This window comes from Natrix helvetica (genome assembly GCF_964273705.1).
Source record: "Natrix helvetica genome assembly, chromosome: 5".
Classification (NCBI taxonomy): Eukaryota; Metazoa; Chordata; class Lepidosauria; order Squamata; family Natricidae; genus Natrix; species Natrix helvetica.
In genome coordinates, this window is record NC_138551.1 from 105,671,963 (window position 1) to 105,686,197 (window position 14,235).

Here is a 14,235-nt window from a genome sequence, read left to right on the forward strand (position 1 = left end):
TTTTTGAAAATCAAGGATGGCGTTTCTAATTTGTATTATCCCATGAGGGACATCAGTTAACTTCAGTTAATTGATTGGATTCCCAATAGGATTAGATTGGATCCCAGTCAATCAAATCTTTCTTGCGGTCACAGAGCAGCATAAGAAGGATAAACTTCAAACAATAATTTTAAAAACAAAAAAGGATTTCTGTATCCTGGGTGCCTTCTTTAGTCATACAGACAAGCATAATACATCTGTAATGCTAGATCTGTGATGGCAAACCTATGGCATGCATGCCAGAAGTGGCACACAGAGCCATCTCTCCGGGCATGCCAGCTGTTGCTCATTGCTCTTCTGGGCGCCGGCCAGCTGGTCTTTGTGCACGTGGGAGTGCAGGAAACTGGAAGAGCAGCTCCCTGGCGTGCATGCGTACCCAGGGAAGCTGAGCTTCCAGTTTCTGGCATGCGCTTGCCTGTCGGTCAGCTGGTCGTCACACACAATGAGCACCAGAAACAGGAAGAGCAGGTGACTGGTCTGCATGCACATGTGGAAACCAGAAGCTCATGTTCCCAGGAGCCGGGGAACTGCTCTTCCAGTTTCTGGTGCTCCCCCATAGGCGTGCGCATGCCCGTTTCGGCACTTGGTGCTGAAAAGTTTTGCCAACACTGTGCTAGACTTTTCTTTTTTAAGTGGAATAAAATTGTAGCTTTATTTTCATTTTTTTTTCTTTTTGCTTCTTCATCTGGTAGCATTCTATACTAAGAAGACTCAGCCTTGTTTTCATACATATTTAAAATCCCCCTGGTAAGCAAATTCTCCCAAGAAAGAGTTATGGATCCCAACTCTGGTTTGTGGCTTCTGAAAGCTTCTCTTCTCTTGCCATGAGGGTGAGCATGTAAGGAAGGAGGGTTTTGTCTACATTGTTTGTCTTAGCAATTATACTGGCATGGAAGGTTTTCCCAAAATGAAATGTTTCTTCAGACTTTCAGTCAATCTTGGAGGGGGGAGACAGGCAGGGAAGGAGAAGGTTGATACATGGATGAAGACTGAACTTTTACCCTCTTTTTTTGGAGAAGGCTTCATGTGTAGACCACAAAGTGGCAGGAAACGGTGCTGTTAATTTTCCAGCGGTGGCAGTTGGGAGGGGTTGGGGAGCATGGAAAGGAGGCCTTCAGGAACTCTGCATGAATGTAGGAAGACCGTTGCCCTGTTCACGGTTTAATTTATGTTAGGCAGACGCATAAAGCCCTACATCTGTGATGGCGAACCTATGGTACATGTGCTACAGGTAGCACGCTCCAGCACACGTGTGCGCACTGGCCAACTGATTTTTGGGCTTCCAGAGGGCCGAGGGAGGCAGTTTTTGCCCTCCCCAGGCTTCAGGAAAGCTTCCGGAGCCTGGGCAGGGTAAAAATGGACTCCCCCGCTGCTGCAGAGGCCATCCGGAAGCTGGAAACGGATCATTCCCGATCCGGGGAGTGTGGGGGGTTGTGCGTGCATGCACTTGTGGGGGCTTGCTTTGCATTATCGGTGCTGGCATGCATGCGGGTTATCATGTACACGCCCTTGCATTTTTGGCACCCAACAACAAAAAGTTTAGCCATCACTGCCCTAAATTATTTGTGATAGTCCTATATAACGAAAAGGCATTGAAACATAAATGTTTATTTTAGAAGTTATGAGGAGGGGTTCAGCAATTTGGCTTTTTTTAAATTGTGCAAGTTTGAGTAAACAGTAACAGAATTGGAAGAGACCTTGTACTTGTGCATCGTTTGCAAAATTTTTAAAAATCAGCTCAGTGGATACCATGTCCTGTCTACAACCCTTGTAAGATACGGGAAGTCTACAAGTCATGCCAAATCTCTGCTAGTTTTCTTCCCTGTGGGACTGTCAACCCAGGAAACCTCTGCTGTTTTTGAGTGTGCTTGCAAAGAGGTTGGTTCTTAACAAGTGAGATGGTGCTTTGCATCTTTTAATTTGTGGAACTGAAGACTCCACCAACCCAAAAAGACATAGCTTTTTTTATTTAAAAAAATAATCTTGAAATCTGCATGCTTTTCTCTTCCGCCAATTTTTATTTCGGGTTCCTGGAATCAAGATTTCTCCAACCATGTCTATTACAGTGTGGAGGGGAGATGTATTGCCTCTTTTGCAAGAATTCACAACTTGCTTTTTAAAATGTCTCTGTCCAGACAGCTGCAAAAATAAACGATAATGATTTCTCTTGCTTTGATGTTGCATCAGCAATGACTTCAGTTCCCTGCTACCAAAGACAGATTTTGATATAATAAATGCTCCTTTGAAGAGTGACTCTTTGGTTTCGATAGGCTATGTGAATATGTTTTGCATGATAATTTAGATTTCAAATATATTTAGCCCCAATCTCTGAATCTTTAGCTTTTGTCCAGCATGGACACTGGCATGATACCAAAGTTACGTTTTAGACAAGCTAAAGAGAATCTGAAAAATTATGAGAGATGAAAGGACAGAATTAAAATACAAAACCACAAATGGAAGCCTGCGGAATGAAGAGGAATGTAGCCCTCTTAAACATTCACCTGCCCATCTGGGTGGCAGCTCCTGATTGACTTTGGCTGATCTTGAGAAGCTAAGCAGAGCTGGACCTGGTTAGTATTTGGATGTGAGAACACCAGAGAATCCCAGGGGCTGCAAGCTACTCTGGAAAGCTTAAAAGCAAGTCATGAAAGAAGGCAGTAGCAAATATTTCTACACTTTTGCCAGGAAAATAGGATGGCTCCTCCTGAGAAGTCCTAGGAGTTGAGCTCACCTTGAAGGAGATTTCATAGTTGAATTATTTTATTGTCTACTAGCTGAGTTGAGGATTGCCCAGGCATTTATTTATAGGGGGAAATGTCCAGATCAAATGTAATTTCTCATGTTGGATTTTCCCCCTTACCAGAGGGAGCCCCCTTGTGGAGTACTGTGAAGCTGTTACCATGGCAACTCCACTGCGCTGTACAGTAGAAGCCATTTTACGGTAGTACAGTAGAAGCCATTTTACAGCAGTACGGTAGAAGCCATTTTAAGGCATAACAGGCTATATCTTAACAGAACACACACACCAAGGTGTGTCTTACCCCCACAATATTTTTTTCCAGAGAGTAAGTCATCTGTGTACCAAGTTTGGTTGAAATTGCTCAAGGCGTTCCATAGTTATGTACGCACACACACACAGAGGGAGAGAGGGAGGGAAGGAGGGGGAGAGAGAGAGAGAGAGAGAGAGATGATTTTTGAATGCTAGAGAGAGACACTGATGAGTCCCGGCAGGATGCAAAGCTACTGACTTGTTTACTGGTAGCTAGCATCAGCATTGTTGAAATGTTTGGGGATAGACCACAACTCATCCCAAAGGAGACATTTGTTGAGTTTTGCCCCATTTTACAACCTTGCTTGTCACAGTTGTTAAGTAAATCACTGCAGTTATTAAGTTACTAACATGGTTGTTAATTGAATCTGGCTTCCCTATTGACTTTGCTTGTTGGACGGCCACAAAAAGGGATTACATGACCCCAGGAAACTTCAACTATCAAAAATATGAGTCAGCAATCATCTTCGATCACATGATCATGGGGTCACGTGATCATGAGGCCAAGCGTCATAAGGGTGAAAACACTCATAACTCATATTTTTCAGTGCTGTTGTAGCTTCAAATGGTCACTAAATGAATTTCTGCCTTGACACAAAAGTTTGCATAGTTTTATAAGTCCTTTCTTTTCTTGGAAATATTCCATAGGCTCCTGCCTTAAACTCGAATTGCAATAACACCTATTTAGAATTTTAAGAATAATTTGCTTAAATTCAGTCTCAGGGATGTTCAGTAGTGCTTTGCTCATGTTTATAGTGGACAAATTTTTGAAGTTCATGGATACTATAACCGTTAACACCTGTTTCAACTTTGTGCTGTTAGTTTTGGACGGAACATTTGCAGCCCTGCTTTGGCTACAAGTGGGAAAAATATGAAATGCAAGCCGGCATGATAACCCATCAGAGTGAAGCTGAAATGCAAATTGCTTGAAATATATATGTGAGTGGAAATAGATACAGTTTTGAACGCACCTGTAATTTATATAGAATGGAGTACTTTTCTTTTTTATATAAATGGTCTGATAATCTTTATAAATATTGTAGTGGGAAAATGTTCAGTCTATTAAATTTCAGAAGTTAACCGGAGCCTGTATATTTTCATTACGTGAGAAAAAAGCCCCTCTGCCCATTAGTTAGGTCAGATTTTGCTAACTTGTGAATTCTTTGGGGAGATTCTGTTCATTACACAGAAATCTTCTCTTCTCATGCAAGCAAACCACTTTAAGGAGGCCAGGCTTTGTACCAGCTAGTTTGGTGAAGCAAGAAAGCACCCCAGATTTCCCAAAAACTGTTTTTTAATGAGGGGAACCTTCAAGAGAATTCATTCATGGCATCTTGGCTGAGGGCTACACCCAAACTCTTACTAAAAACACCAGTTTGATGTCCTCCTTTTGGTAGATGCTCTACACCAGGGGTGTCCAACACGATTTCATTGAGGGCCGCATCAAGGTTGTGTTTGACCTTGGGGGCCAGGGTAGGCGTGGCCAGCTCAACATCACTCGTGTCGGGGTGCCTATAGTGGCCCGAGAGCTCTACCAGTGAAAATGGGCTCCCAAGCTCCATTTCAGTTGCAATGGCTTCCTGCAACCTCTGCCAGCAAAAAGTGAATTCTGTTTTGGGTGGCAGAGGCACCATGGGCTGGTTCTTTGTTGTTTCCAGGGTGGCCCCACAGGCCATATCTAAGCACCCTATGGGCCAGATCCAGTCCCTGGGCCTTGAATTTGACACCCCTGCTCTAGCCAACAAGGAGAACCGACAAAAGAGTTTGTTGGTTCCCAGTTTGGTCCTTGGGGAGGATCCATCAGTCAGAGCCAGATATATTTGACTGAAATACATCCATGTTGTCAACTTCCTTCCTTCTTACCCAGATTTAAAGACCTTCTCTGTGGGGAACAGAACAAGTACCAGATGTCTTGGGGCCCCAATGGGAGAGTCTCATAATGGTTGATTAATTAAGAGCCCCCACCCCACCCCCAATCTTGTAACTATGATTTTACTTTGATTGTCCTTCCATTTCATTGTGTTAGGAATATTTATTTTTGATTATTTTAATATTTTTATGCTGTTAAGCCACCCAGAGATACTTCAAAATGAGATGGGAGGCAAACAAATTTAATAAATAAAATAAATAATAATAATTAGGGAAACATTTTTTCCGCCATCCTCTGCCAATCCAATTCTGACATGCTTTCATGAGCCAAGATGGCCAGAGTTGAGGGATGTTTTGGTTAAAAATGGCTGCAGGCCACCAAATGGATGATCATATGATCATCTCACCATATAATCTTATATTTATAGAATCAACAACCTTTATTCCTCTTTCTTTTTTTAATTTTCTTTTTAAATTTGGAAACCTACCACCCCCATAGTATTTTGAAGGTTCTTCACACAGAGTACCAGAGTTGGAAAGAACCTTGGAGGTCCTCTGTTCCAACCATCTGCTCAAGCAGGAGACCTTCTACCATTTCAGACAAATGGTTGCCAGTCTCTTCTTAAAAACTTCCAGTAATGGAGCACCCACAACTTCTGGAGGCAGGTCATTCCACTGATTAATTGTTCTAACTGTCATGAAATTTCTCCTTACTTCTAAGTTGCTTCTCTCTTTGATGAGTTTCCATCCCTTGCTTCTTGTCCTGCCCTCAGGTGCCTTGGAAAATAAGTTGACCCCCTCTTCTTTGTGAAGACCGCTATCATGTCACCCCTAATGATTTGAACTTTGATCCCAACTTGCTAGCTGAGACTTTAGTTGATCATTTGGCTCTCTAAATGTGGTCAACTCAACTATCCTTAGATAAATGAACAATGAGTTACAGGTTAATAGGTACTGAACATTGGGCATTTTGGTGTCAGTTCCCCATATCTATGTTATTGTGGTTATTAACTCCATGCTGGTTTCCTTCTAAAGAAATTAGGTTTCCAATTACCTCTTTGTGGAATCCAGGAGTGTATTTTGGAAGACAAGAATACCTTTTGAGGTTAGAAAACACCCAGTTTCTCCAGCCCTCCAAGAGTCAGTATCACTGCCCAGAAAACCCCACTATTTATCCAGCACTCTTCTGGTTTGCTAACTTCTCCCCTGTTGGGATTTTAAAAAACTGAAGTTGCTGTTTGCTTATGAGAATTTTTTTTTTAGTTTGGTTTTTCAGTTTTAAGATGTGCAGTACAGTCCCTCTCCAAATTTGTGGCTCTTTTGCAAAACGGTTGCTCTCTCAGTTGTGTGTTTGTGAGTGTGCATACACATTCACAGAATGGTTGCTTTTTTTTGCAAATAAAGTTTTTTATTTTTTGTGACACATTTTAAATTCTTTTTGTAAACAAAGTGTTGTTCAGGTTTTTCCCCTTTTACATTATCTCATATACATAATTCATTTTTCATCATAATACCATTCCTAATTTCAGCCGTATTATTTTCTTCCCATATTTCCATCTTAAACTTAGTTTTTTTCTTAACACATAAACAATATCATTTTTTGCCCCTTCAGAAGTAAATCAAAATTATCATTTCATTTTCCTGTTATTCTATTTTCTATAGGTGGCATATATCCTCAAATTCAATTTTCATATAATAATCATTTTACTTAGTTTATTATCCACAATTAACAATCTTAATATAAATATAATTCTATCACATCTTATTTAGCTAGATATCATTAACAGTGTTAACATATTTCATTTTGTTCTACTAATATATCCCTCTTTCCCTTCCTCCTTTTCTAACCATTTTCTCTTAGTTCATCTTATTCCCTTTAATATTCCACTTTTCATCCATTTTCTGATAGTCCATTTCTGGTTGCTTTGAGAGACATAACAAGAAGCAAAGATTTGCCTCCGCCACCCATGTTCCTCGCTCTTTCTATCCTTTCTACCTCTTAGTAACTCTCCTCCCTTTTCTGAGCAAGCAGAAAAATAATTTCACCTGTCCCCAGTGCACCTGAGCTGCAGGCATCCATTTCTCCAAGAGACAGTATGGGACTCGGAGCTATTCTTGGGAAGAGGAAGACCAGGGAAGTAGACAATGTGCTATGCAACAGATCAGTTCTTCCTCCAGCACTACCACTTTGTTTTCTAAAAATCAGTTGATTTTTAGATGTCCAAAGACAGTTGGGTCAAGGAGACCTCTTGGTCCTGTGGAAATGTCCAAGGCCACCATTCTACCTCAAAACAGCATTTTGTGTATTATTATTATTTTCTTTCAGTCTGGCAAAAACTGACTTTCCCACATGGAAAGAAATTCGAGCCTCCTAACCTCTTATTAGCTTAAGTACCAGGGACTGAAAATCACAACAATGTCTTTTCACAGAAACCCAGTGCCGTTGTGCTGAGTTTTAATTTCACTTTCAGGCTGAGGTGATGGAGGGCTGCCTTTTGGAAATGTTCTCTTTGTGGAAGAATAACGTTATGCAAGCGATCCGTAATTGGATACTCCTGAATATGCAGACAGAGTTGGTTTATTCTCAGAAGGAAGCTCGAAGACTTCAGTGGTGAAAGTCAAAGAAAAACATTAGACCGTATCAGGTCTCTAAATGAGATTCCGGAGAACGAATCAGAACTTTCTCTGGGTTGAAGATGGTTCCCAGCTCAAGGAAACTGAACAAAATGTCCATGGCTGAGAAAAGAGACTTTGATGTCTTAGGTGGTTGTTTTTATGCTGTTGGGGGGGGGGGGGAGAGAGAAAAAAGTGGATGTCACAGCATGCAACTAAGCACTTAAAGTAGTTCTTTGGATTCATTGTGAATCTGGAAAAGTTAAAAACAGTGGAAGAAATGCAAGCCTTCCCTCAGAACCAAACAGTCTTTTAAAATGGCTGGTTTTTGGCCCGCAACCTGGAAGATGAGCTGCTCAGGGGGCATGCGCACGCCGGGAAATTAACTTCCGGTTTCCAGTGCACGCATATGCACCATCCAGCTAGTCTTCCATTTACTGGCACGCATGCACTATCAACGATCAGCTGGCCAGCATGCAAACCCACGCTGGAAAATGGAAGACCAGCTCTTCCAGTTACTGGCACTGCCACACACACACAAAGGCTAGCTGATCATCGTGCACATATGTGCGCCAGAAACTCAGAAGAGGGACAGGTGATGCTGTGTGTGCCAGGTGACATGGCTCCATGTGCCACTTTGGGCACATGTGCCATAGGTTCGCCGTCACAGATCTAGGATTTATGTATTGTTTTTACGATGTGGCTTATAATGTACTTTATATTTGCAAACATCTTTGGGAGCCTTTCCACTGGAAGCAGTATAAACATGTATGAATCGCCTCCAAAACCTGAAAAAGGGACAGTGAGAGAAATCTGGTGCTGATCCAGTGAAATCGAGTGAAATTGAGATCCAGTGAAACGGAAAGCTGGTCGCTCTTTAGCCCATTTCATCTCCTCAGAAAATGACAAGGGTCCTCATCAAAATGAAAGGGGAAAGGGGTTCTCTAAATTTGAATTATTGTCAAATTGACCAAGGTCTTCTAGTCATTTACATGAAAAAGTTTTCATACTAGGCTATTTCACAAACTTTTAATATTCAGTTCAATTGTGCATTTCGGCATCAACATTATTTTCATTGGCAGAACAGCCTGCTTTGGGAAACTCCCTACAGAGATGTCCACGATTGCCTTAGAGGGGTTAGTAAACAAGGACAAGGATGTTGCCGTAGATCTGATTAATTGTGTGCCATTTTTATTTTCAGCTGCTGCTGAAGGAAAGGGGAAAAGTGGAGAAGACTTTTTCCAGAAGGTAAGAGCGGTTGCATTCATGGATATACCTGCAGCAACTAACAGAAAATGCTTTTTGGATTGAGTCCTGAACACAATGGACAAGTTCTTGTTTTTGTTAAATCCTCGGAGAACCTAGAGTAGATGGGACATAGGTATGACCAGCCCTTCCCATTGCGCAATAGACAAAGCCATTGGATGGGTTATGCCTGATCTAAGATCCATGAGACTAGCTGCCTCCTACCTTTGCATAGAGGACAGTAACTTCTCTTCATCTTCTCTGGGCTAACTAACTTAGGTTAGGACTGGGAAATGTATGTTTAGCTCCACAATATGGATCCAAATTCTAGGCAGAGCCCCCAAAATTCTAGGTCACCCCATGAGGGCCAGTAATGACTTTGGAATGTTCTTCTATTTAGAAAAATAATATTATGTTTCCATTATGGTTAGCTTGGTTCCTAATATATAGGCATGTGGTCCTTGTGGTTTAGGTTGGTCTTACTTTCTTTTGTGGATGCTTCTGAATTAAGGGTTGGGGGATGGGGTGGGGTGAAAGGGTTTTAGCAAAAAAAAATAATCCTAAAATGATTGGCTTCTGCTTGAATCGAAGACATTCAGTGTTGGCGACAACGGTTCTTGCTTTTTCCGTTCCTTCTGCTCTGCTATTTCAGGATGGAAGGAAAAGTAATTGTAGAGATGCAAGACTTGTGGTTGGTTGACACAGTTAGGCTGAGGCATTTGTCATCTTTGTGTGAATTGTTAAATTTGCAGAAGTTTGCATTTTTGGTAGCCTGTAAAGTATTGTGGCTGAAAGAGAAACTTTCAGAAAAGCTCTTTGGAGTAAAAGCTCATGGTTTACTCATTTCTTTCTCTCTGTTGTTTTCTTCAATCTCTTAAAACTTTTCCTTGTGTAAAATAAAAAGTCATGAGTTATCCCTATGATTTTAGGGATAAAGGGGGAAAAAACCCTCCAAAACCCACTCTGTTCTGGACTGGAATGCAATAGCTGGAATGATGATACTGTGGCTTTGAGTAACTGTCACCTCAGCTTAACTCAACCATTGTTCTAAGTGGTGAATTTTCTCACAAGGGTCACATGCTTGGCTGGAAGATGGGTGTCGAAATGCTGAGGGGGAGGGAGTTTTGGAATATTGTGCAATAAGAAACTAAAATGGCTACATCTTGTTTGGAAGACAGGATGACAAGAAGCTTAGAAATTTCTTACATTTGCAGATGTGGCTAAGGAGGGCTGGGTGAATCAGCCAAAATCTTATTCGAAAGTGTGATTAAATTTGAATTGTCAGTTAATTAGGAATTGGGAAAACAAACCCCCTGAGTCAGCTATTTAATTCTTCAATTCAATCTGGATGCAGAGTTAGATAAACTCTTGCTTGAAGAGCAGGTGGCAGATGTGACGAGGAAGACCTTTACACAAATCCATTTTGCGCAATAATCACGCCCAATTCCTAGATTTTGCCTTGATCGCCTTCTCTTTGGACTGTCGCAGTGTGCTCTACCTGGGGCTGTGCTTGAAGACCTTTCATAAGATGGAAATGTTTCAGAATGAAGTGGTGCAAATAGTTTCAGAATAACAGAATTGGAAGGGACCTTGGAGGTCTTCTAGTCCAACCCCCTGCTTAGGCAGGAAACTTTATAGTATACCATTTCAGACAAATGGTTATCCAATCTCTTCTTAAAAACTTCCAGTGTTAGAGCATTCACAACTTCTGGAGGCAAGTTGTTCCACTGATTCATTGTTCTTTCAGAAAATTTCTCCTTCATTCTAGCTTGCTTCTCTCCTCGATTAGTTTCCACCCATTGCTTCTTGTCCTGCCTTCAGATGCTTTGGAGAATAGCATGACTCCCTCTTCTTTGTAGCAGCCCCTCAAATATTGGAACACTGATATGATATCACCTTTAGTCTTTCTTTTCATTAAAAATTATGGCTGTCCCATGACACACCCAAGTAGCACAACTATTGTGAGTCTTACTAGCCCCTAATAGGTTTCCAGGACCAATTCAAGGTACTAATTACCACTTAAAAAACCCTTCCTGACCTAGGTTAGGGTGGACGTTTTCCAAAACTGTCTGTCTCTGGTCATTTCAACCCATCCCAAAGATTGAACGAGGAGGAGATTCCCTCTAGTGTCATCTGGTGGGGCGCAGGTGTTGTACTTTCTTTGGCATTTGTCTTATGGAACACAATCCCTTCTGAAATGGAATCATCTTGAAAACTGTCTTCTTACCTGGACATTGGACCAGGGTGCTGGATCATCCCATCAGAAATGGGTTTGAGCCTTAATGGCTTGCATTCTCTTATTATTGTATTGAATTGTCATTGTCTATTTTCTGTTTTTCAATCCTATATAAGGCACCCGTAATCTAAATTTTCATAGTCTGCCTTGCTTGATTAAATAAATTCACAAGCATCTTATATGATTTAATCACTGGATCATTTTCAGTTGAAGTAATGATTTCCTAATTACTGGCTGTCCTTTTTTAAAATAATGCCATGGACAGATGGTTCTCTAAGTTTAATCATAACTTACGCTAAAACATGATGCTACTGTAGATTTTTTAAAAAAGATGCAGTAACATTAACTTGCAAATTTCTAACAAAAGGCTGTGTGTGTGTGAAGAGAGAGATTGTCAGCTTGTGGGAAGATAGGATGGGTAAACTCATCAAATTTGGAATGGGGAATTCATCAAATTTGCAGATGACACCAAGCTGGCAGGAATAGCCAACTATCCAGAAGGTAGGCTTAAGATTCAGAAGGATCTTGACAGACTTGAACATTGGGTGCTATCTAACAAAATGAAATTCAATGGTGGAAAAAGTAAGGTTCTACATTTAGGCTAGAAAAAAAAACACGGGTACAGTATATGTGGTACCTAGCTCAATAGTAGTAACTGTGAGAGGGATCTTGGAGTCCTAGTGGACAACCATTTAAATATGAGCCAGCAGTGTGCAGCAGCTGCCAAAAAAGCCAACACAGTTCTAGGCTGCATCAACGGAGGGATAGAATCAAGATCACGTGAAGTGTAAATATCACTTTATAAGACCTTGGCAAGGCCACACTTGGAATTATGCATCCAGTTTTGATCACCACGATGTAAAAAAGACATGGAGACTCTAGAAAGAGTGCAGAGAAGAGCAACAAAGATGATATGGGGACTGGAGGCTAAAACATATGAAGAACGGTTGCAGTAACTAGGTATGTTTAGTTTAATGAAAAGAGGGACTAAGGGAGACATGATTGCAGCCTTCCAATATCTCAGGGGCTGCCACAAAGAAAAGGGAGTCAAACTACTCTCCAAAGCACCTGAGGGAAGAGCAAGAAGCAATGGATGGGAACTAATCAAGGAGAGAAGAAGCAACTTAGAACCGAGGAGAAATTTCCTGACAGTGAGAACAATGAATCAGTGGAACAACTTGCATCCAGAAATGCTCCAACACTGGAAGATGTTGTATAACCATTTGTCTGAAGTGGTGTAGGGTTTCCTGCCTAAGCAGGGGGTTGGACTAGAAGACCTCCAAGGTCCCTTCCAACTCTGCTCTGCTCTGTTCTATTAAGTCCCCATTAATTTGTTCTTGACTCCTGGTGAATTCTTGAACCCTTGTACTTTTCTTGGCAGTGGCAGATAACTAGCATGCCTTTGCCTTCTCCCAGTAATATTTTTGAGATTTGTAGTCTAGTCTATTTCTCTGGATTCCCATCTAAGAACTGGCGATGCCAGACCCCACTTAGCTTCTACATCCAGACACAGAGAGTTACCACCTGCTGAGAAAGCTCTTGATAGCACCAGCAGATCTAAGTGCTGCGTGTTGATCAGCCAACCTGAGACAACCTAGCTGCTTTGCCTGTGTTTTCATTGATTGACCAACCTGCTATTATCATTTCTATCTGTCATCTATCAAGCATGAAAGCAGCAAAAAGTCTCGGCTTTTGTGTTCTTTTCTCCCCTTCTCTCCCTCTTTAAAATGAGATTTTCCCATCTGTAGAACCCATTGTAATTCCCGGTTGCGTCCCCAAAATCGCTCAGCTTCTGGAGGTAATCTGTAGCTCCCACAAGAGTGTCAGAAAATGAAGGATAGACTGTATAATCCTGGGGAATTGCTATATGTGCCTTTGTTAAAATTTGGGTATGAGTCCCCAAACAATATATAGGACAAAAGTTTGAATGGTTTCCTTTTCTCATTTGGAAGCTGAGTGAGTTAGAAGAGCAGAAGCGTGCCACTTGGAACCCGTTCACACTAGCCTGAATCACTAGATTTTCAACACTGCAGGGGTGCCAGAGTTAGTCTTACAGAACATGCTGAGTAATGCCATACACACCCACTAAGCTACTTAAGATAATGATTTTTCTAGCTTGCCCTCTGGGAAGCGAGCAAGTGGTTCCTAAGATCTGCTCATTAGCCTTTTCAGAATTAAGTTAAAGGTTAATCTTGTGTTCATGTACTAAACCTGTTCTTGTGCCAGATTTACTCTGCATAAACTTGAGAATGTGATACTGTTTTGGGGATCACCAGGTTGTCCATTTCAACCCTTTCCAGAAGGAATGAATCAAGACTGAAGTCCACTTTTGAATTTTAACCATAAGTAGCCTCAAGCTTCTACCTGGACCACTTTTCTAATATTCAGGATTTTTTTTTTATTTTGCAAGAGGGTTCAAGTTTCCAAACTGCTTGTTCACAGTTCTGCCAAGCAGAAGGTTGTTCCTTTTGAGGCAGTTCCAAATTTGGAATTTGGGAGATACATATAGTTCCAACGTCTGAAGATATATAGGCAGTTGTTGTTGTGTTGCTAAGTTGTGTCTGACTCTTCACGAGTCCATGGACCAAAGCATGCCAGACTCCCCTGTTCTCTGCTGTCTCCCAGAATTTACCCAAATTCATGTTCATCGCATCGATGAAACAATCTAACCATCTCATCCTCTGCTGTCCTTCTCTTTTTATCTTCAGAAAGACTGAAGACATCAGGGTCTTCTCCAAGGAGTCCTCTCTTCTCATTTGGGTGCCAAAGGATTTGAGCATCAGTGTCACTATCTGTCCTTCCAAAGAATAGCCAGGTTTCATTTGCTTTAGGATTGACTGATTGGGTCTCCTTGAAGTCCAAGAGACTTTCAACATCACAATGTGAAAGCGTCAATTCTTTGGCGCTCAGCCTTCCTTATGACCCAACTCTCACAGCTACACTGTCAGGCCTGCAGCCATCTTTCCTTTTGGATCTTTGGCCTGCCACACGTTCTCTTTTTCTGCTATGCATTTCCTATTGTGGGAAAATGGGGAAGGGGGTTGTAAGGAATTACATACTATGTAGCCATAACAAAAAAAATTCTAGAAAGCCAAGATCATCCTTTGTCTCTGCACCTCTGTACCTGACCAGAACTGGATGGGTGGAAGCTGCCAGCGTGGCAGTGGGAGATTGGACCATGTGA

The 14,235-nt window shown here is 41.5% G+C and overlaps 1 protein-coding gene across 1 annotated transcript in view; it reads left to right on the top strand.

Annotated features, from left to right (window-relative positions):
• Positions 1 to 14,235, top strand: part of BICC1 (BicC family RNA binding protein 1) — a 133,743-nt gene that overhangs the window by 40,062 nt on the left and 79,446 nt on the right. The window contains exon 2 of the mRNA XM_081954514.1: positions 8,772 to 8,818. Coding sequence (XP_081810640.1) covers positions 8,772 to 8,818 — 47 coding nt within the window. The remainder of the gene's footprint in view (positions 1 to 8,771; positions 8,819 to 14,235) is intronic.